The following is a 22,911-nucleotide window of genomic DNA, read 5'->3' on the forward strand; positions in this document are numbered from 1 at the left end:
TTTTTTGGCAGAGTCTCATATTTTGGGGTAATTAAGCTAATGAAATCATAAACTAAAATAGAAAAAAAAGTAGTTTATATTCTTCTTACTTCAATGGTGACTCTAATAAATATTAAACTCCACACATTTATTAAGAAGCCCTACTTTCTGTCCCTTGATGCTAAGATAACTCCTAATATATGGTTTGACAGGAAGTTTGGGACTTCTGGGCTTCTAAACTCACGTGAAAATGGAATACCATGCACTCTTGCTCCTTTTTCTATACTGTATTGGATATAATATAAGGAGGTGTTTGAGAATACTTGGGAAAAAACAACAAGAAAACAGTCCACAGAAATAAAGCCTTGTTCTTTGTCTATGTTCCTCCCTCCCTCATGCATGACTTTATATTATTACCCATCTCCACAAACACAGACTTTCCCAGCTAAGAAATGGGCCACAGAACATATGTAGGGCCTCTTGCTGGGTTCAAAGATGTGGTAGCCAGAATCCATATGGATGGCAAAGACAGGAGATGGAGGTTAAATGTTTTTAGAGACATCAGCATATTTATGTATTTTACATTCTTACTTTCTAGATACCAAGAAGCCTTTTCATCTTTATGGGTTTCATTCTAGTTAAGCTACTTTCTGCCACATGAAAAGCAGGATAAACTTAGCATGACTCTCAACTCTGATGAGCTGCAGAAAGTAAGTGACAGGGACACAGACAGGCCAGGCTAGTGACATGGGATGCATATAAACCCTTTATGAGAGAGCAGTAGCTGAACAATCTGCCAACAAAAGAATTCTGGGTGTTTGGAGAGGCTGTGTCACATTGCTGTTGGGGACATGCTCTGGGAATATGCATAATTTTCCTGAACCCAATTTTAAATCTTAAGTCAGAAGATCTCAGGTGTGATGATATTAACAGACCTGGGAATTTCTGCTTAACAGAGCTAACTTGGACAAAATATGTAAACAATTGAGCCAGATAACAGGAAATGTGGACAGTAGCAAAGACTACCACATAAATACAATATTCATCCATCAGAATTACATTTGTAAACTAACCATGACTCTAGGTTTGTGCACAGAATGGGCACTATCATAAAAGATTTCAATATTTCATTACAAAATAAACCTCACAGTTATGGACACAGGACACCCATGGAATTTCCAGCCTTGTCCAATCTGTTCTTTTCTCTCCATCACCATGATTCCTGGGTGTGCTGAGTTAGCTTAATGAGGCTCCCCACTCATTGTTGCTTTTTTGGATAGTCTAAAGATGATTTAGAGATCTCTTGAAAAATTAAAAATACATCTACCATATGATCCAGCAATCACACTTCTGGCTATATATCCAAAACAATTGAAGTCAGGATCCCTAAGAGATAGTAGCACTCCCATGTTCACTGCCATACTATTCACAATAGCCAAGATGTGGAAACAATGTAAATATCCACTGATGGATGAATGGAAGAATATGTGACTTTTACATATAATAGGATATCATTCGGTCTTTAAAAAGAAGAAAATTCTGCACTAGGTGATAATACAGATGAACCTTGAGGACATTATAATACGTGAAATAAGTTAGTCACAGAAGGAAAAACACTGCATGATTTCTCTTATATGCCATATCTAAGAATCAAATACATAGAATCAAAGAGTAGAATGGTGGTTGCCAGGGGCTAAGGAAGGAGGAAACAGGCAGTTACTAATCAATGGGCATAAAGTTTCACTTAGGCAGGATGAATAAATTCTAGAGATCTAGTGTACAACATCATATCTATAGTTAACAAAACTCTATTGAACAATTCAAGATCTGTTCAGAGGAGAGATCTTGTGCTAAGTGTTCTTACTACGATAAAATGAAATTTTTTTAAATGGGAAAAGATGGCACAGGATATGGAAAAAGAAACCCGAATAGCCAATACACATAATATTCAACCAGACTGGTAATTATAGACAAATCAATTTTTAAAAACGAGATTCATTTTAACCAAGCAGAGTAGTAATTTTTGAAAATGATACTAAAACAGAAAAAAAATAACGATCATGGTGTCTTTGGTGAATTTTAGCTTAAAGACTTATCAGATGTGATAAAAATGAAGGTATGTGTGTCAAGGATATTAAGATTAAAATTTTTTTGTAAATTCATACTCTTACCTATATTACCTACACCCACTGGGCCCTAAATTTGAAGACAGAAGGAAAATGATACATGGTAAAGGGGATACTATTCATTTTTGTATTCTCAGCATCGAGCCTGTTCTCTGATACAAGTCATGCTAAAATGGTGTTGAAAAAATATGTGTCTGATAAGGTCTTTGTACCAAAATTTATAGAATATCTGGATTTGATTTTGCTTTTTATGATTCTACATTACTCTCCATTATCTCAGAAAACCAGAGAGCTTCTTGGAACACAAGCACAATTTTATGGTTGAGTTTTCTAGAAGCACATATATGTTTAGGATAGATGTACTTATCTGTGAGATACCACAGACAGGGAAGAAGCGTACCCTTGTTTTTGTTGTTGTTGTTGTTTTTATCAATACAAAGCTACTCTGGGATTAAATCCATATAAGCCATTGCTGGAACTTTCAGTTAAAAAACTAGATCATATAGCACTAACCACATTTGGAATTGTACAGAGAAATGGAAAATGTTCTGTTAAGTGTGTGGGAGGCAGTTGTGGTACTGTGGTCAGAAAATTTCAATCTGGCCACCAGGTCAGCGGTCACCAGCTTTCAGACCAGCAAGTCACTTGGTATCACTGATTCTCAGTTTACTCTTCTTGAAAATGGGTATGTCACCTACCTCTTGCAATTAAATGGAACAACAGATGGCAAAGGAGTTTCAATTGTTAAACTGTTACAAATTTTAATTTCTCAAATAAATTTTGGTCTCATTATGATTTGTTAGGATCTTTGTGGTCATTATGTAAGGAAAAATTAACCAGCTTCTCAAAACCTTACCTAAAACAGTAGAACTATAGTTTTCTGTGACTTGGACTGCTGAAGGTTTCCATCACACATGTAATATGAAGGCATCCGGGCTGGATGCTGGTGCCTTTGTTACAATTAAGAAAAGAAATTACTCCATTCTTTGTTTATGAATCAACGTGCTTTAGGAAAGGAGTCAAGTAAGTGCAATCTTACCACTCCCTCGGGACAAAGAAAGCAAGTGGGTTTTTGTAAGCCAACCACACTTTCTAAAGGAATTCAAAGAAATTATTTTCCGGTGATGTGTCAAGTAAGGTAAGAGCCATTTAGGAGTAGCGTGAAAATTAACAAGCCGCAAACAATTGAAAAATAAAATGTTATTGCTAGGTAAATCCCGCAGCCCACAAATGACTGACCACTAATACTTGACTAGGACAAGGTCTAATCAAGCAGCAAGAAGCTCACTTTTCGCCACCATTTACAACAGCCAAGTTGCCACCATCTAGAACAGCCAAGTTCTTGGCGGAGACATGCCCTGGGGCAAAGTCTCGCAACTATTTCTATTTGCTTGAGGAGGGGGAATAGAGCTGCAAAGGGGAAAGCAGGAAGTGGGAAACACGACGGAAACTCCAACACGCCAGACAGATTCCAAACCCCAGGCATGCACAAAGGCAGCCAGGCCCGCCTTCGGCCTGCAGAGCTAACCTGGCAAAGCGCTGTGCCGCGGGCAGGACCTTGATCCCAGCTTGCTCTAGCCTTCTGCGCTTTTGGATTTCCACAGCATCTTTTTCTTGAGACTTGGGAGCTGGTGCCACCACAGCCCCCTCTGGAGGAGGCTGCTCCTGACCACTGCCAGTGGGTAATTCTAACCCACCATCAGAAGGCTTCCCACCGGGATCCACTGGGCCGACTGGGTCCTCTTCACAAGGAGACCCCACTTCACTTCCCTCTTCCTCTATTGTTTCAGGATAGCTAGTGAGTTGGACAACACGGTTTACCAAACTAACAGCCTGGGCTTGGAGCAAGCCATATGTCATCTCCTGGTCATTCTGACATTACTTTTCACTTAAAAAAAAAAGTCATAGCATGCAAAAGGATCCTGGTAATGTGAAGAAAGTTAAATGCAGCCATTAATTTGTTAATGAATACAACGCATCATAATCTCAACAGTAAGAACTATTTCAAAATTGATATTGAAAGACAAAAAGACTTTTCTGCTGGAAAGGTAAAACTCATGTTTGATTCAATCATCAAAACTTTTAACAAAATGTTTATTCGATGAAATTCATAGATAATAAAGGTGGATTATTAGAAATAAGCATGCAGTGATCAGGGTGGTTTTGCTCAAAGGATTAGACTAGACTATAAGTTTCTTTTATTGGACTAGAAGATTCTTAAGGCAGGGACTCTACCTTATTTACTACTGGGTCCCTGGTGCCTAAAAGCACACCGCATGGGGCAGGTGCTGAAAAAATACCTGCTGACTAAATAAATGCATAAACATAAAGAGTTTCAGGGAAATCACTGCTTGCTTCTCTAAAGAGATGAGCAGTTCAGCGTATCATGCACTTACTATGAGTTTCTCCAGGCGATTCTGAAGCATGTTTCACGCATCCCTTACGTACTTGAGCTTGTATCTAGATAATCATGCATCTAGATTTAAGAAAAAGTCTCCTCACATAGAGATGTGGCTTTCTGCACCTAATTTAACAGGCATGGGAGTCAGCAGTCTCCTCGGAAAGACACGGATGACAAATCTGCTCTCCATGTCCTCTCACTAGAACTGGTTTCAAAAATCTGCCCTGTTAGACAAGGATCTGTTGAGTGCCTGTGTGGCAGGCACTGTTCTCGGTGCCATCATGAAGCTTAGACTCCATCACCACAACCCCTCTCCAAAGTGCTGTCCTGCCCACCGCCATTTGTAATCTTACATCAAAGTTCTGGAATGGTTATCTGAGCTCGATCGTGGGCCGGAGCTCTGGGGTCCCTTTACTGCTAGTGTTCAAGCCAAGACAGCGGCAGCATAGCTCAGGCCTTACCTGAAGGGCCTCTCCCCACCCAGGGGGGAGGTGGCAGTACTCCAGCTCTTCCGATATTCCTCTCGCTCTGCTTTCTTCTTTCTCAGAGGAGCGGGGACGTAGGCCGTCTGATTGCTTTTGTTCGGGAGGTACTGGTTAAAAGGCACTGCTGATTTCGGCTCACCGTGGGAAGTCCGCCTCGCAGACATGTCATCCTTCTTCACATCTGGCAGCTTCCGATGTGGCAAGTCGGATTCAGAGTCACTTCCTCTCCCTGGGGAAGAGAGGACGGGTGCTGAAAACGTGCGCTGGGGTAGCCGATAAGTTCCCGATGGTAAGTGTGCCGTATTAGGGATGTGGTCAGATCTGTGGGTTCTGGGGATTCCTTCCTTAAATTATTCACTTAACGAGTCTAAAGCATCCATCTAAATTAGTCTGTTCTGAGAAAAGCTCCAGACTCAAATCAGGGGGAAAAAATCCAATTGAAAAAATAGTGGCAAGCCCAGTTGTATCTGAGAATGACGATTCACACCACATCTGCGGCAGACCTAGAGGCTGCTGAGAGTCTGCGACTCTTGAAAGAAAAGACATAAATTAGCCGATGGAGTTTTTACTGAGCACCACTTGGTGTGTGTCTTACACTGTGCTAGACAGTCACACAAAAAAGAATTATAAAGGATTCTGTTTTATAAAGGAAATGTCATAAAATGACATTTTGTCTTGGACGCGCCTTTAACCGATCTATGAAACACCTGAAGGATATAGGTTATCATCGAGGAGCAAAGACGGATAAGAAGAATAGGAGTTCAGAAAGTGGCAGGTTTAGATTAGACCAAGGGTTTGCCTTTCAGGAAGTGGTTTGAGTTATAATAAATGCATTTTCCTCCATATCGGAGCTCTTCCTGATGCCCTAGCTGGAGGCCATCTTTTCTTCCTGGGAACCCCATGGCCCAATCAATTCTTTTCTTTGGGCACATTACCCTTTCAATCTTGTATTTGAGAACCAGGGCTTTACATCATTACAGCATTTATCACAGCGTCTTTGCACCCAATGGGCATCCTCAAATTATCTGATGAGTAAATGAACTGGTTTGGCTTAAAGAGCATTTCAGCCAACGCAAAAGAATTCAATGTTGCCAAACCAGTTTTTTGGGGGCAAGAGCCCCAATAACTATATTGTATCCCTGTGTCCTGTGTCTCATCTCACTCGACTGGTAAGACCTATGAGAGTGAAGCTGTCATTAAAACAAACACGACCATTGCAGAAGCCGCCGTGTGGGAGCTGGCTGGAAACTCCTCATCAAGGACAGCATCAGGAATAGGCTATTCAACTCCACTGAGAGCAAAGAAAATTTACTTCTTTACCTTTGTGAAAAGAGCCTTCAGCTGAGTCAAGAGATGGGGCAGCCCAGCCGAGGGGGCAGTGTACAGGGTCTTAAGCCAGACTCACTTTGTTTTGGGCTCTGCCACTCACTAGCTGGGAGACTCTGCGGTTGTGAGGTCACCTCTCAAAGACTCAGTTTTCCCAATCTGCAAAGTGAGGATGATAACGCCACCTACTTCGTAGGGCTTTTGGGAGGAGATAGTTACATAGGCATATATGTAAACCGTTGGTACAGTACTTGGTACGGAGTAAGTGCTTGATACAAGCTGACTACTCTTGATGTCATCATAGTTTCGGATCTGTCACTAGTGAGCTGTGGTCTCCTAGGCTGGTTCTATCACACTTGCCTGTCCTCTTCTGTAAAAATTGGAATGAAATGATTTGCCCTGGAGATTAAATGATTTAATGGCTTTTAAAAGACTTTACAAGTTGAAAGCATTGACCATAAACAAGTTGTTCATTGTTGCGGATGAAATATGCAGTTCATGAATTATTCATGGCACTTGCTTTCAGCCTCCCTTCCAAAGTTTTGACCGTTTCAGTACTTGCTGCTTTTCGATTCATAACTTAGCACCTTCCCACCCCAAGTCTTTCATCAACGGTATCCGTCTCTCTCAGTGTCCCAGAAACATTTAGAGGCCCCTGTGAAATGTTTTATAAATAAATGCTAACACTACCTTCCCTTGCCAAACTCTTAGATTTGTTTCCTGATATGATATCATCCCCATTTTACAGAAGTGGGAACAGAGGCTCAGAGAGGCAGAAAGAACTCCTTCTGCATGGCTGGTATGTAACAGCCCAGGACTCCCAATTTCTGTTCTCCAGACTCCAGCCCAAAGTTCCTTCCTCTGTGACACACTCCTTCCTCTGTGACATTGGAGAAATGTCCTTTGCGTAAAGCATCCTGACTAGGGGAAGCACTACACTTTCTTGAATAAACGAAAGAAAGAAAATGATTCTTCAATCAACTACGAGGGCTTAGTAATGAATTAAGAGCTGTCTCCATTTTCTGATGTCAAATCCTAGAATCTATGAACCTTCTTTGTGTGCAGAATCTAAAAACATATTATCTGTAATAATCTTAGTGAAAGTCTCAAAATAGGTTCACACACACAGATCACCCTCTTCCTTCCCACAATTACTCTTTGATCAGTGTCTTCAACAGACAGTCAAGAAAAGTTAATTTGCAGATGCCTTGAGGCAGAGTGACTCTATTGAAAGAAGGGCAGGGTCTGGACTTAGAGGCCAGGGTTTAATTTAGACTCTGTCCTACTAGCTGGGTAGCTCTGCAAAACTTAAACCCTCCGTACCTCAGGGTCCTTGTCGGACACATGGGGACGATAACGCAGCTCTCCCAGGTAGTTGTGAGGGTTCAAGGAGATGGCGCCAAGCACCTAGAAAGTGGCTGGTATGGTACCCTTGGTAAATGCAAGGATTCTTATCGAAGGCCAGGACTTCAAAAGAGTTTGACTTCATCCCAAAAACACAGATATATACTAGGGTGGCTTTGCTATTTATGCCCAAAGTTAGTAAATGACAATACAGCACATCATGATGATGACATTACTTTATCAAAGTCCGAGCCTTCCTTTCCAGGGAGCTACATTGCTCTCCCTTCCAGTAACTGGGGGGGGCACTTTCTTTTTTCCCCATATTTTGGCCATATACACCCTTAGCCCTTGGTTTTCTCATCTTCCTCTAACACTTTAATTTCTCTGATTCCTTATTTCTCTCTCTCAACTCATCTTTTCTATAAAAGAATATTCATTTAACAAAATACATCATATTTCTAAACCCTGTTCTTAATTTTAAACGCATCTGAGTAGAAGGGTTTGTATTTCCTCATCAGCGAAGTCCATTAAGTGGCCTCAGGAGGATGCTAGGGGAGGTGAGGGAGGGGCCCGCACCCGTGTAGCAAGACGGATTGGCTGAACTCACCCTAGGGACCCACAGCATCCCGGCCAGGTAACTCTCGGGTGCAACCCATAGAATCGTGGCACCTCTTAGGAGCGTGGCTCTTGATTGTCCCCACTGAATGGGTCCGTGGGCCTCGATAATGTTAAAATATTGACCCAATATGGAACTGGAGAACTTTACGCTAAGATTTTCTCTAACCAGATTGTGAGTCCTTAGGAAATAAATTTTCAAGACTTAACAAAAAATGTGCTTCTACATTTGAAAGTGTTTATCACTAGCAATCTTGTTGGTTAGCATGGTTAAAAAAAGCCATAAATTCTAATAAAATACAACATCCATTTGAACAATATACTATTTTTTTAAGGCAGATTTAAAAAAGTGTGTGTGTGTGTGTGTGTGTGTGTGTGTGTGTGTGTGTGTGTTTTAAATCTCATTAGGTCTTGATCCATTTACAAGAACATAAGCCTGAAGGTATCAGGCTGCTTGGTGAAATCTGTGTGTAGGGTGCTCTCCTCCATGGACGGTGTTCTGTGAGGCTCAATTTCATATTATTCTTTACATGGAAAAATATTTATAAAAAGACTCTAGCTTATCAATCTTAATTGTTGTAAATGAAATTGTGTCTCAGCACACATTAGTCCAATATTAGTAATTACCATCTCACATCCCTTCAAGATGTCGCTCGTTATAAAACTCTGAGGCCCTCGAAGCTGTGACAGAATATAAAACCACTTATAAAAACAAGATGAACAAGAAGAATAATTAAAAAAAACAATCAAAATAATATGAAACAGTCTGGTTCAGATACGTTCTGTAAAAGTAAATCTCCCTTTTGGTTATATTCAAGCTCAGTTAGGTCACATGCTTGGTACTGTAACTTCTAATGCTGTGGGTCGTACCTTAAGATGTCATGCACAATTTTAGAAATGTTTTTCATGCAGCTCACAATGCACCAGGGGATTCTTTCGGAGTCACACACTATGAGGCCCTGGGGCTAATCTATTGGTTGGAAAGCTTAAGTACTAAACAAAAGCATTAATTCAGTCATTCTAGAATTGAAAAAATTTATTAGGTAAACAAAAGTTGTCGGCAAATTAGGTTTAAGAGTTTAAGTTTTGGACTCACACGTCTTGAGGCTAACATTGTTACACTACTTAATGACAGTGATATCTGTCACTTACCAACTTGAGGACAATTACTTAACCTCTGTAAAGTTCATCTGTGAAATACAGATAAGGAATGTCTCGTAGCTCGGGGTGGGGGTGGGGAGACTAAGTGAGAAACTGTATCTCATAATCTGTGCTAAGGACTAAATGAGATGCTAGGTGTCAAGTAGTTAATTCAGGACCTAGGCACATTAAATACTCAAGGATTTTAGATAGAGATTTATAGCGGAAAGGGATCTTTCAGCCATAAAAGGGAATCTTCATCTCAGAGAGAAGCCTTAAGTCTCTAGAAATATGAGCATCAATCAAGCAATGCATTAAAAAAATAGAAACAAATAAAAAAAAAAAACCCCCACCAGCCTTGGTGCCTTTCTGCAAGTTTATATATGCAGATCCCAGCCATCTTTCCTTCCTAAAAGTACAAAGGTATGAGATAAGTGACTTAAATAACAGCTTCTGGAAAATATGCATTAAATTTACATCAAGTTGCATGACCACACATTTTTAAGGAAAAACGATCATTTCTTACAGGTGATATAAAATCCATGGGATTTAAATCAAAGCCAGACTCAGAACAAACAGGCAGTCTGGGTTGTGTACACTGGGGGCCACCCGCACGGCTCCAGGAAATGGTCAGGTATCACAAGCATCGAACAGATTGCCAAAACCCTGCCAATTAAAGTTTCCCAGGCTTCAGCACCTTCCTAAGCATGTGTCGTGCATTTCCAGTTTGCTGGAAGTTGATTCATTTTCACGTCTACAGTGTGGTACTCACACATTTCCCTTCCTCGTACCCACAGCACATATCTTCAGCACACTTCATGAGCTAACTGCCTGCACAGCGCCTTGATTCACTGAGACCGAGGGAGGAATGATGTAACATATTTTCCAAGAGAAGATAGGCTCACTGAGGCAATGTTCAAACTGCTGGCAAAGCCAAAGCAAATTCTAAGGACCACGAAAACAACACAAGAAACACTTCTCTTCTCCCAGCTTAGAGTTACCGGGTCCCAGCAGGGTGGATACGGAGCCCACCTTCCGTGCACGGGTGACAAGGCAGCTCTTGGGAATGTTTCATTCTAAGAGGTGCAGTGCGCGAAGGCTGCAACCTACCATCGCTGCTTCCCCTGAGGACTACATCTGGGGAAGGGGTCTGCTGGGAGCGGGAGCCGAAGGAATCCAGGCTGTCGAAGGAATCATCTCTGCCGTGGCGAGGGGGAGACAGGGAGTCGCTGCGCTCAGAATCCCAGCAGTCTATGTAGCCACTGTCTCGGATACTACGTTTAGGACTCTCAATGTCATCAGTCTCCTGTCCAAAAATAAAACGAAAAGAATTACAGACACTTCAGCCACAGACGGAGAGCCTACGCTAACCAGGAAAATCCGGCTCCGGTGGTCTTCCAAAGATCCCGCGTATGGTTGTCAGTATGGAAAAAATTATGGCACGGATTATCATCTACAAGCCAACATTTCATCCTTCCACCCTCCGTGCCGCGACTTTCCCGATCAGAAAGTCGTGCACATTTCGAAAAATAAGTAAATAAAAACAAAATCCTAGCAATGCACATCCCACCATGTTCTTTAAAAAAAAAAAAAAAATCGAAGGAACTAAGAATAAAAGCTCCTTAAGTTTGGATTCACAGGAGTACAATGACCGACCCAAACAAAACTAAACACCAAAAACCTTAACCTTGACCCGTCTTTCGGAATCCATAGCTGCATGCCTGTCGTGGACTGAGCCCCTGGTTCGGCCGTGCGCTTGCTCTCGTTTACGCGAGCTGGCAAATGCACACAGCGTCTGTTTGTGCGGCAGAATCAGGTCTGGAAAGTCTGGAGCAGCATGCTTCCATCTCCTGCTACCTTGAAGGGAAATTCCTGCTCTGAAAGGGAGCTGTCTTTCTGAGGCAGAAAGTTAAAAAAAAAAAAAAAAGGCAATGAAAAATATGCAAAATGCTTTTCCTGATGCCTCAGAAGAATCCAGGCATGCTCTCGCTCTCGGCCAGCTCTTGGCGCTGGGGGAGCTGGAAGCACTTGTGGCGGACCCACATGTTCAGAGCAGTGAGAACAATGGCTGTCTTTGACAGCCTGTGATTATAAATTCTTTCCAGCGCGAGCAGCACATACTAAAACACTGAAACCCCAGCAGCAGAAAGGTCAGTCAAAGCCGTCCTCACCCTCGTACTATAATAAAAGCCTTGTTCCCGCCAGTGTCTTCGCATTAATTACAATAGTCCCCGCTGACGAAAACAAAAATAACTCCGGTCACTCAAAGATAAACCTCAATTTAATCTCCTCCAGACTGTCGCTTAAAATCCGGGCCGTGGATGATGCCGGCAGAGGGGAACGCTCTCATCTGCAAAGGCTGGAATGTCACCCTGGGGATGTCCTGGGATGCTCAGGAAGGTCCCCTCCACATGCCCGAGAGAGAGGAAAAATAAACAGATATTCTTGCCACGGGAGCAATTTTGGAAACCGCCTGAACCAACTAAGATGCCCAGTGGAGCCCGGGCCTTTGCCAGCTGCTTTTATCAATTCTCTCCAGCACCCTCCCAGCGGGAGGCATTTTGAGGGGCCTGGGGTGGCTGGAATTCACAAGGCACATACGGGTTTTGCCTGGAGAGAGGGGAGTGGGAGAGAGGAGGGCAGGATGGAGAGGAGCACCCTGCAGCCTCCATACAGAGGGGGCCCCGGAAGAATACGCTGTCAAATGGCCTGGGTGAGTGCAGCCCACTTGACCGTCCAGAGGAAGGCAGAAATTCCAGTTATGGAAATTAAGGTAGTTTACTTGTAGGTCAAAAATTAACCAGGACTTGAACAAAAGCCAGGCCTGACTAGCTGCAAAAGGAAGAACTCATCCACTAACTGAAAAGTATAGATTTAAATTGGATATGGTTTTGTACTTAATTTCTTTGGAAATGCAATTAAAACCGTGGGTTACTTATTCACCAAGAATAGGCCAAATGGCTAAAAACATGGTCACTCTTACTGAGTACTTACTACGTGTCTAGGGCTACATTTGATGCTGTGTGCACATGTATGTAATCCTCACAACCCTACAATGATGCGGTTAGCATTGTCCTCATTTTAGAGAAGAGGAAAATAAGAATCAGAGAGGTTAAGTAACTTGACTGAGGTCACACAGTGAGCAGCAAAACTGTGATTCCAACACAGGATTCCATCTCCAAATCCCAAAGGGTACAACCTGCCAACGTTTGATCAACTTTGGGGTGGTTATAGTCGCCATAACCAGCATCACTTCTTCCAACTCTGGGACACTCACTGGCTCCTTACTGTGTGAATGATGCTAACCTGGATGATGCCCCTTTCCTAAATGCTGTTTATGTCTACACCACCCAACTATAAATACTGCGAAACACAGGCAGCCGAGGGGAGGTTAGGAGCATGGTCTTGGAAGCTCCACCGACTGGGTTTAAATCCTGCCTCTGCCTCTCGTCATCTGTATGACCTTAGGCAAGTTATTTCATCTCGCCTGATTTGTTTTCTCATCTGTTCAATGGAGCTAATGATACCATCTATTTCACAGGATTGCTGGGAGGGTTAAACATGTTAACACACAGAGAGCATTCAGAAGAATGCCTGATGCATAAGTGCTCAGAAAGTGTTAGCTATGGTTATAATTACTTCCATGTATTCACTTGGGTATGTAAATGTCAATATGTCAATCATACAGAATTTATGAATGTCGTTAAGGACACAACTGTAATATGCACTGATCCTCTCCACTCTCTTTCTCCATTTCTATCCCGTAAATAGATGCCTTGGGCCCAGTTTCCCATGAGGGAGGGCAGACACTCGGAGCTAGGCCACTGGTCATGTCTAGAAATGTCACAATTTTATGAGCTGCTTGGCGCAGCATTACAAACCGGATTTTCAAGAAAATAATAATAATAATCAGAAATGCTCCTCCAAAGGCCCAAACGTCTTCCCCACCCCTACTACAAACCACAAGAGAACAGAAAGAAAGAAAGAAAAAGTCAACATGTCTCTTGGAGCTCTAGCTGCTTTCTCACAGCTTGTTATGGGAAAGAAAAACAGAAAAGCCATTCTGTTCATGACTGCGTAGAAAGCCAAGAATAAAACTGCGGCTCAAGCAAGAGCTGGAAGCTGAAAGGCATGGCCAGCTTGAAAAGTGAAAAACAGCCCACCCGTGGTCACCCTTGGCCAACCTGGTCCCTTGGAACCTCAGGGTGAGGCAATAAGCCGGTTCTTCAGCCAGAAATAAAGCTGTGGACATCAGCTGGGTGAGCAATTTTATTGGATTCCAGCACGTCACCCAAAGTTAAGCTTTTAGGGGAGAACAAAAGCTATAAACCAACACAAAGGGTGGCACAGTCTAAATTCCCCTTTCGTGGGGTCTACTTATGTCATCGATGCTTTTTATCCAGGATCCCAGGAGCATTCCGACTTCTACAGAGAGCACTTTAGGGACAGGAGACAAGACTCAAATCTGTCTAACCACTAGTTTTTCTAGTAAATGTACGTTCACGAATGTGGTGAGAACTATCAACATCTATGGTATTTTTGGATCATTTCACTCATCTGTCCTTTTCTTATCCTCTTCGTCAGAGATAATGAGAACCAGCTAAGGTTGCCGGGTGACTTACAGCATCTGAGAAACTCCAGATGCTTCTGTGTTACCACTCAACATTTTCTGCCTCCTTTGTGATTTATAAAGTGGCTAAATCCTATTCTGGAGTGTTTTCGGGTTCTGCTTTTCCAGCTTGATGACCCAGCTGCACCTACCACACTCTGGTTGGGGAAGCTATTCACCCCTCAGATATTTACCGAGCATCTTCTATGTGTCAGACACGGTCCTAATGCTGGGGACACAACATTCTGCAAAGTCAATAAATACCCAGATCTTATGTTCTAGTAGGGAAGACAAAAGATAAACAGAAAAACTGATAAATGAATACAAGTTGGGTGGCAAGTATCGTGAAAATATAAGGCAGGTTAAGGGAAGAGAAGCTGATGTTGGCTGCTATTTTCGGCAGAGTTCTGTTCTTGCCCATCACATCCCCCGTCTTTATCCCCTTGTTCTAGTTAACACCCCTCCCCTCCTAAAATGGTAGGGCTTAGACCAATCATGGTACCTGTTACCCCTGGTCACAGACACTGGTTCAGGCATAGGACCCACACTGGGGCAGAGGACACCCCTAGGTATTTTACAGCTGGGCCTAGAAGGAAGAATTCCCTTGCTTTCAGGGCAAGGAACTAGAAGCAGGTAATCCTAGAGATGCCGTTGGCCATATTTCCTGATGCGAAGAATTCTCAAGGAGAGATAGGAAGAGATGGGAGAGAGGCATAAAAAGGAAGAACCTAGACTGCTCACTTTCCAGCTCTAGTCCCCGAGATTCTAAGGCTACCTTAGTCCCCATGGTTCTTCCTTCAACCTCAACATTCTCACAGTAATGCCCCTTTGGTCCACTTCAGTGTCCCCTCCGTTGGGAGACCTCCTCTGACATAGCTGGGCTCACTGAAAGGCCATTGTCACTATGCTTTCAGAGAAGCAACCTACTATGAATACCAACTATGTGCCAGATGCTTATGCTAAGGGCTCTACACGTGTTACTTTGCAAATTGACAATTTTTTAAAATTTTTAAAAGATTTTATTTATTTATTTTTGAGAGACAGAGAGAGAGAGAGAAAGGGCATGAGCAGAGAAGAGAGGCAGAGAGAGCCCAACATGGGGCTTGATCCCAGAACCTTGAGATCGTGACCTGAGCCAAACATAAGCACTTAACCGGCTGAGCCACCCAGGCGGCCCTACAAGTTGATAATTTTTTACATACGTTTGTCTCACTAGAAAAACAAATATAAAAAATTTCTGGCTAGTCTCCTTTGTGAAAGAAAACATTTTAATTCCAAATTTATTTCAGCTTGTAGCTATGCAGAAGCAATTCTAGTTGTCTCCTCTTAATTTCAGCTTAGGTCACGATCTCAGGGTCATGGGATTGAGCCCCCCATCAGGCTCCCTGCTCAGTGTGGAGTCTGCTTATACCCCTCCCTTTGCTTCTCCCCCCACTCGTGCCTTCTCTCTCGCTCTCAAATAAATAAATAAATAAAATCTTAGAAAAAAAGAGATGACCCATGTATCATTATTCAAATCGGAATTTAATATAAAAAAATAAGCATTTAAATTTCACAAATCAGATGGAACCCTACCTTTGTACTTTCTCTAGGAATAGAGTTACGTGAAAAATTAAAGGATCCACGAGAGTAAGAAGTAAGAAACGGTGTGTTGTGTGGGTGTGTTCAGTTTATTTTTAAAGGAATTTAGATTAAAGGACTTTGTTTATATGCATAACAACCAATATGAAAGCTCTGTCCATTTACAAAATACATGAGCCAGACCAGCTCAAGCCAAATGGGAAGAACCATCAGGACCATTATCCTTAATTTAAAGAAAGAAGGATAAATTATTAGAAAGGCGGAACACATTCTTGCTTTCAGTATGAAAAGAAAGTCTGTAAAGCATGGAATGTCTCTCAAGGTCTCATTAGTGCATTTCAGTTTGCATGTTAGAGAAATGAGGAAGGGCAAGGCCTGAACTATTTGTGCTACAATAGGGACCTTATCCAAAACCCGCGGATGTGACAACAGCCTCATCCACTCACTGGGCTGGCTGGGTGGGCCGGCCCGCGGGCAGCCCCATATCCTAGCACTTTGGATGAGTTCCTGTACACTGCTGAACCTTAAAAAGGCAGGCACACACAATACATCCCACTGTTTCTTTGACAAATTCCTACCTTAGGCCAGTCTTTCCTATAACCAAATAAACAAATAAAGCTTTAAATACTATAAAAAATGTTTTCCGAATTTCCAGGTCACCCAAATATAATGGCTATAAAATATCCATCTCTGGAGAGAATGCTTCTAATTTGTCAGAGCCCGTCCAGGGAGGATGGCCAGGCAAGAACTTGACGGACGTGACCTCACCCACACCAAGGCCCTGACGGGTAAGCAAAATGACCTTTAGGACACATGCAGAGCAAGTCTTCATTTTTGTATAATACTGTATTGTTTAATTCAGATGTTATTCCCTCAAGAAAACAAGTGCAGAGCTCTCTGGGGAACGAAGCCACATACTGACGGATTGCATTTGCTCCTTTGGAATTAAAGTTGGAGAGAACTCAGACCTTCCATTCTCTGAAGACTATAAAAGTTCAGGCAGGTATGGGACACACAAGGCAAAGACCTCATTGGTAAGACAACTAGTCCTTTCTTTGAGTGCAGGACTTCTCTGGCCTGATCAATTTCACCATGCTGAACTGTTAGGATCTTAAAAAGAAGCAAATGTGGGGCGCCCGGGTGGCTCATTCGGTTAAGCGTCTGCCTTTGGCTTGGGTCATGGTCCCGGGGTCCTGGGATGAACCCTGCTTGGGGTTCTCTGCTCAGAGGGAAGTCTGCTTCTCCCTCTGCCCCTCCCCACCGCTCATGCTTGCCCTCTCTGTCTCTGAAATAAATAAAGAAAATCTTAAAAAAAAGAAAAAGGAGCAAATGTGTTGATTTCCCGTCTTACACTAATCTCTTGGGATAAAGAAAGAAAGTCAAATTACCTTTCTCATCTGAGCCAGCAAGCCTTCGAACTCCTTCAGGTTCAGGGTCGTTCCACTATAGGACGCAGAACTGTTTGCTGCTTTCCCCAGCCAGTAAATGGTAACTAATACCTGAAACACAACCAGGCACGAGAGCAGGAGAATTTTCCCTCAGGAATGACTTTTAAACTAAGGAATCAGTAATTCCCCACTAACAGGCAAGCAGGAAGGAGAGAATGTGCCACACTGATTTTTACAAAAACCACCATCCATGAGGTATCCATTAAATGTAAAATCATTTTAATAAGAACCCAATGCTCTATCAGTCAACACAAACATGATTTGGTAGTTAAAATAAAGCTCCAGTTTTAGGAGAAGTTTGGTTGTAAGAAAATGATCTCTAAGACAGCAAGATGGAAAAATAAATCCTCCAAAATCATTTTTCTGCAATAAAGGTTCCAAAATTAGAACGTAAAAATTTTCAGAAACTCTGGCATCTTTACCCAGGTGAGCGGGAAACAGGTTGTCAATTCCTTTTGGGAGAAGTGCTGTTAAAGGCTTACAGTTCCTACTTGTGGGCACAGAGGTCCTGCTAAGACCAATAGCAAAAGCTCAAAGCAGAGACACAGGTTAATGAGTGGTTCCCAGCACAAGAACCGCCACATATCTCTAACTGAAATCAGAAGAAAGCAATGTAATGAAGAGTACCGTCTTCAGCTACCTAGCTTTGGGGTAGAGTTAGATTCCTATTCCTCAGAGATGGGAAATTTTTAGCCTGGACAAAATTACTGCCAATTAAATAACCTTGGATGCTTACGAATGTCCATGAATATTCAATAGTCTGAAGCTACAGTCCTTGGTTCATTTTTTTCTGTCTTTAAAGAAACTATCCACAAAAGCAAATGTTCTTTACAGTGATTTTTCCATAAAGCCCAGAAGGCTGAAGGTGAGTGCCTTAATGCTGAATTCTTTGGATCTGAAGCTCACGGAAAAGCTGACTATTATTTTATTTTCACATTTGGTCTTACTGCTTCAATGAGGCGGGGAAGTGCTGACTGTACCCCTCTCCACTTGTTGGACCAGGAAAGATACGTGGACATGGTTCCACATGGCAACACGCCCAAAATATGGTTGTGTGTATCAATGCTACGATGTGATTCGGTTTTCTACCTCTGTGGGAAGATCACACTTCAGGAATCCTTCAAGACTCCCAGAGAGTCTTTTTTAACATTGATTGCTTACAAATAAATTTCCAGAGAAGAGACAATTTCACATGTCAGGACATTAACTAGGACCGTAAAATGACTAACGTGTGCTAGGAATACGAGCCATTTCGGAAGGTGTAATAGGAGAAACATTGAACCGTGTTGTGTTTTAGATTATGGGCTTTCTGATTTGTTTAAGACCACATGATGAAAAATGGCACATATCCCTAGTTGTATAGAGGAAGAAAAGGAAGACAAGAATGAAAATGTCTATCAAATGTAATAGCACCCTGGAAATTAAAAAAAGGAGGGGTCAGTCACAGCCAATTTTAAGCTTTATATACAGAAGGTCATTTTTTACATTCCTCAGTTTAAACTTAAAATAAGAAAACACTAACGTACTTGCAGGTCCAACTCCAAAAAGTTGATTTGGGGGAAGTACTAATAAAAACTCAAAAGATTAATAAGAAAAAAAATAGAAAAGGTGCAGGCCCATGACAGTCAACATGATTTATATTACGCTGATCTTTTCCCTAAAAAAAATGTGCCCAACTGCTTTATTTAATAAGCCCACCTGCTCCAACTGACAGAAAGGACCTGATATTAGTGCCGAGACAGATCATCTCGTGCTCGAGCAAGGGAATTACAGAGCGGCAGTTTTCATTTATTTCCTTCTAGGATGAGCCCTTGTGAATTACAGAGCCCGCCCCATCTACAGTTTGTTTCTGTCCCAGTGATCGACCGTCTCATCAGAGGCACCCAGCCTCGTTGGCTGAGGACTCTTCCGAGCACGTGCACGAGGGGCACTGAGCTCAGGAGCTGCACTTTACACCGAAGCCATCAAAGCGAGAAGGAAAACGTTTTCAGTGAAGTCAAAACTTACATTTTTCAGTTTCCTACTGTAATCAAGGCTCCTATTGAAGGAAAAGGAAAAGAAAATCTGGTCAGAACGGCAGTTGCTTTGTGATGATCCCCTAAACACCCCTAAGATGTACGTGAAGGTAACGAATATGATGCAATCAGCAGAATGCAGTATTTTTTCTAAGGTCCATGATTAGTGGTTTCAGGTACTAAAGAAAATCGTTTAGGGAACCAAATGCACAAGGACGAGATGGAATTAAATTTCCAAAGTGCACCATGAAAAGACGAATGCTTCGTAACATCTGGAAAATGAAGGATTCCGTCTAAAACTGGGACGTTGGTATTTGTGTCCTCGAAGCCCAACTGTTAAAGTAGAATTTGTGCTTTGGTTATAGACCGCCGTCAAATCAAAATGTTACTACACTTCCAAAATCTTCATACAGCTAGTACTTTTAACAAAGGTCTAAAACCTTACTTCATTAAATAGACCTGAAAAGATACATAGGAGAGGCAATGCTATCCAAATATTTGTTCTTCTCTGCTACAGATATAAATTAGTGTTGGGAATGAGCCACAAGCAGGAAGATGTGTGTGTTGTGTTCGAATATACACATGCATTCTTAAAAATAGATAAATGCTTACTCTTAAACTATAAATTAAAAAGAGCTAGTTGGTAGTACTTTTGAAATATTCATACAGTGAATTATAAAAGTTTCTACAAAATTATTCCAGGGTTTCTTTAACATGTCAACAAATAAATGCTAAGAAAAACAAAACAAGCATTTCTTTATCCCTGGAAACTTCAGTTGGGATGGGGAGTGCAGGAAGGGAGAATGCAATTCTATTATACACACCGGTCAAGAATTCTTTCAAGTATTTAGACCCCAGTTACTTCGTTGCTGCATAATTTTTTTTTAAGATTTTACTTATTTCTCTGAGAGAGAGAGAGCGAGCAAGAGGGAGACGGAGAGAGAATCAGAAGCAGACACCACGCTGAGCACAGAGCCCAACATGGGGCTCAACCCCATGACCGTGAGATCATGACCTGAGCTGAAACCAAGAGTCGGATGCTTAACTGACTGAGCCACCCAGGCGCCCCCATTGCTGCATATTCTGACCCAAAGAACATACTAATGATTAGGTGCACAATTTTAAGTCAATTGAGATTTCAGGGAATAGAAAACAATGTAGTATATACTAAGGAGATAAACCCATCAACAGGGACTTGAATTGAAGGAAACATTGGTCTAATTTGAATTTCATTAAGATAATGTTTTCAAGTTTACCATTTTTAATAGAAAAAAAACATGGCATTATCGGCTTAGATATTTCCCAGGATTTTTTTAACTTACAAAAACCCCAGATGAAAAGGAAAAAAAAGATCTATGAAAGATTTGAAATTTTAATGAAAAATAAGAATAGGGAACATAAAACATTTTCTGCATTGACAGTAAAACTTCATTGACTAAAATTGTGCCCCAGTTCTAAAAAAATCATGCTTGGCACATAGTAGGAGCTCACAGAATATTTGTTGAATGACTTCTACCTAACAACCAATTATGTGAAAATGCTTCCAAATTTTTCAAGAGACACATACAGGAGCAATCCAAGGGCTTTCTTCATTTTCATCCAATTGCTTCAATTCCCTGGAATAATACTTGCTGTGTGACCTTCTGGATTATGCTCTCATTTCCCATCAAGGTCGTCTGGCATCCATTATAGGTAGAGTTCACAAAATTACACATGCAGTAATCATTTGCAGCTTTCCTTCTCTCTCTCTCTTTCTTTCTTTCTTCCTTTCTTTCTTTCTTTCTTTCTTTCTTTCTTTCTTTCTTTCTTTCTTTCTTTCTTTCTTTCTTTCTTTCTTTCTTTCTTTCTTTCTTTCTTTCTTTCTTTCTTTCTTTCTTTCTTTCTTTCTTTCTTTCTTTCTTTCTTTCTCTTTCCTTCCTCTTTCCTTCCTTCCTTCCTTCCTTCCTTCCTTCCTCCCTTCCTTCCTTCCTTCCTTCCTTCCTTCCTTCCTTCCTTCCTTCCTTCCTTTTTTAGTCTACTCAAGTTACTTCTCAAAAAAATAAAGTAAGAAAAATTACCTACAATAAAAGCTAAACCAAAGAGCATTTTTTGAAAAACAAGTTCAGGGAAGCATCCAAATTTGCTCTGTGGGATATACTCCTAGACCTTATGGCTTACACTATTAATTGGTGGGGTCAGTGGGGTGTTTTCTATCTCTGCGAATGTTCTGCTCAACCCTCAGAGGGTAAAGCAGAAGAATGTAGCAGTTCTACTTTAATCTACCGTGGCTATGAAATCTATATATGTTGCAAATGTCCCCCGTCCCCAGTGCCAAACGAAACCAGCATCATTTACAGAAAAGTTGTGAAGCAGAGAGCTCATTCTGTGCCCTACCCTTCACTGAAACTAGAAATGATTTTCTAAGTACTGTAAATGAATTTATGGCATAACTTGGATGTAAAATTCTATGTTCTTCTAGATACTCATACCGTGAAATGAAAATTTTTCTCCATAATTAATCCAGGTTCAGCCTCCTGCAATGCTTGTGGACTGTTCCTCCCACCACACTCCTTGCTCATTACCCTTTCTTTTTAAACATCAAGTTTGTTTCTGTTCCCCAGCCTTCTACTTGATCTCCTCTGCCTCGAATGCTCTACAGGTCTTCACATGACTTCACATGACTGTTTCCTGCTTCCTCCCACTCATGTCTCTGCCCGCAGCCTTCAGCTGAAATGCCACCTCTTCAGAGAGGCTAGGCCTGACCACTTCTGGACTGGTCACTATATATATATATTTTTTCCCCAGTTGTACTGAGATATAATTGGCATATGACGTTGTATAAGTTTAAAGAACACAACATGGTGATTTGATAAACATATATATTGTGATGGTCACTATCTTTCACGTCATCTTTTACTTCCTTCTTAGCACTTATCACTCCCTGCAGTTATCTTTTTGATTGACTTATTTATTTCTTATTTCCTGACCCTCCGTGTAAATTCCATGTGAACAGGGAGAGCTGGCTATCTTGCTCATTCCAGTTGTCTGATGACTGGAAAATAACTGACACATAGCAGCTGCTCAGTAAATAGTTACCGAATGAATGAAATGGATGATAAAGTCATAGCAGAAGGTGATGGAAAAGCATTGCTTAAAGAAAATAATGCTCAAATAAAGGAAAAACTGAAAAAGGAAGAAAATGAGAAGGAGGAATGCAAAAGGGGAGAGAGATGGAAAGACAGGGTAAAGAAGGGAAGGGAAGCACAGGGAAGAAAAGGAGATGGAGAAAAGCAGCAGCTGGAAAGATAAAGAAAAATGACAGAGGGGAAAAGAAACAGGAGAAGGGGAAGATGGCACAGTTATGAAGACGTGACAGTGCCTGTGTGTCATTGGTCTAAGTGACTTTTCCTGTTTACATTGTTTTCTGTGCCTTTTTCTTTGGAAGTTGGTTGAATCATCTTCCCAGATCTGAGCCAGCTGGGCACTGAGCGGGTTTCAGCTAGCATCATGCCTATGAGGACATTCTGTCCAATTCCATCTTACAGTGGAAGACACAGAGCCCTACAGAAGGAAAGGAACTTGCTTAGGATTATACACCTAGGGAGTAGCAGATCGAGCACCAGACCCCTGACTTCCTGATGCCCAGTTTTTTGTATGTAAGCAATAAAGGTGATATAAATTCTCAATCTAAAAACCAAACTGTCTCAGAATTCTCCTGGTTTAGTGACATACGGATTTAGAGTAGCTCCCCCCCACAAAAAAAATAAGAAAAAAAAAAAAAAAAAGAAAATGCAGCTGCCAACACCATCAAAACAAACTTTCCTTCGCTATCCAAGCAATGTGTGTGTGCGTAATTGTTATGA

The 22,911-nt window shown here is 41.6% G+C and overlaps 1 protein-coding gene across 25 annotated transcripts in view; it reads right to left on the reverse strand.

Annotated features, from left to right (window-relative positions):
- The window catches only part of LIMCH1 (LIM and calponin homology domains 1), a 320,508-nt gene that overhangs the window by 77,800 nt on the left and 219,797 nt on the right, over nt 1–22,911 (reverse strand). For 10 of the 25 annotated variants that reach the window (XM_087864173.1, XM_087864172.1, XM_045816044.2 and 7 more), the window contains 5 exons: nt 19,062–19,092; nt 16,995–17,105; nt 10,527–10,722; nt 4,968–5,220; nt 3,634–3,900 (listed from right to left, as the gene is read on the reverse strand). In XM_087864173.1, coding sequence (XP_087720299.1) covers nt 3,634–3,900; nt 4,968–5,220; nt 10,527–10,722; nt 16,995–17,105; nt 19,062–19,092 — 858 coding nt within the window. Of the gene's footprint in view, nt 1–3,633; nt 3,901–4,967; nt 5,221–10,526; nt 10,723–11,103; nt 11,297–16,994; nt 17,106–19,061; nt 19,093–22,911 lie in introns of those variants that run through there. The other 15 variants (XM_045816056.2, XM_045816050.2, XM_045816052.2 and 12 more) reach the window with 4 other exon arrangements.

Source organism: Ursus americanus, chromosome 8, assembly GCF_024610735.1.
Source record: "Ursus americanus isolate L20-20 chromosome 8, mUrsAme1.1.p, whole genome shotgun sequence".
In the NCBI taxonomy this organism is placed as follows: domain Eukaryota; kingdom Metazoa; phylum Chordata; class Mammalia; order Carnivora; family Ursidae; genus Ursus; species Ursus americanus.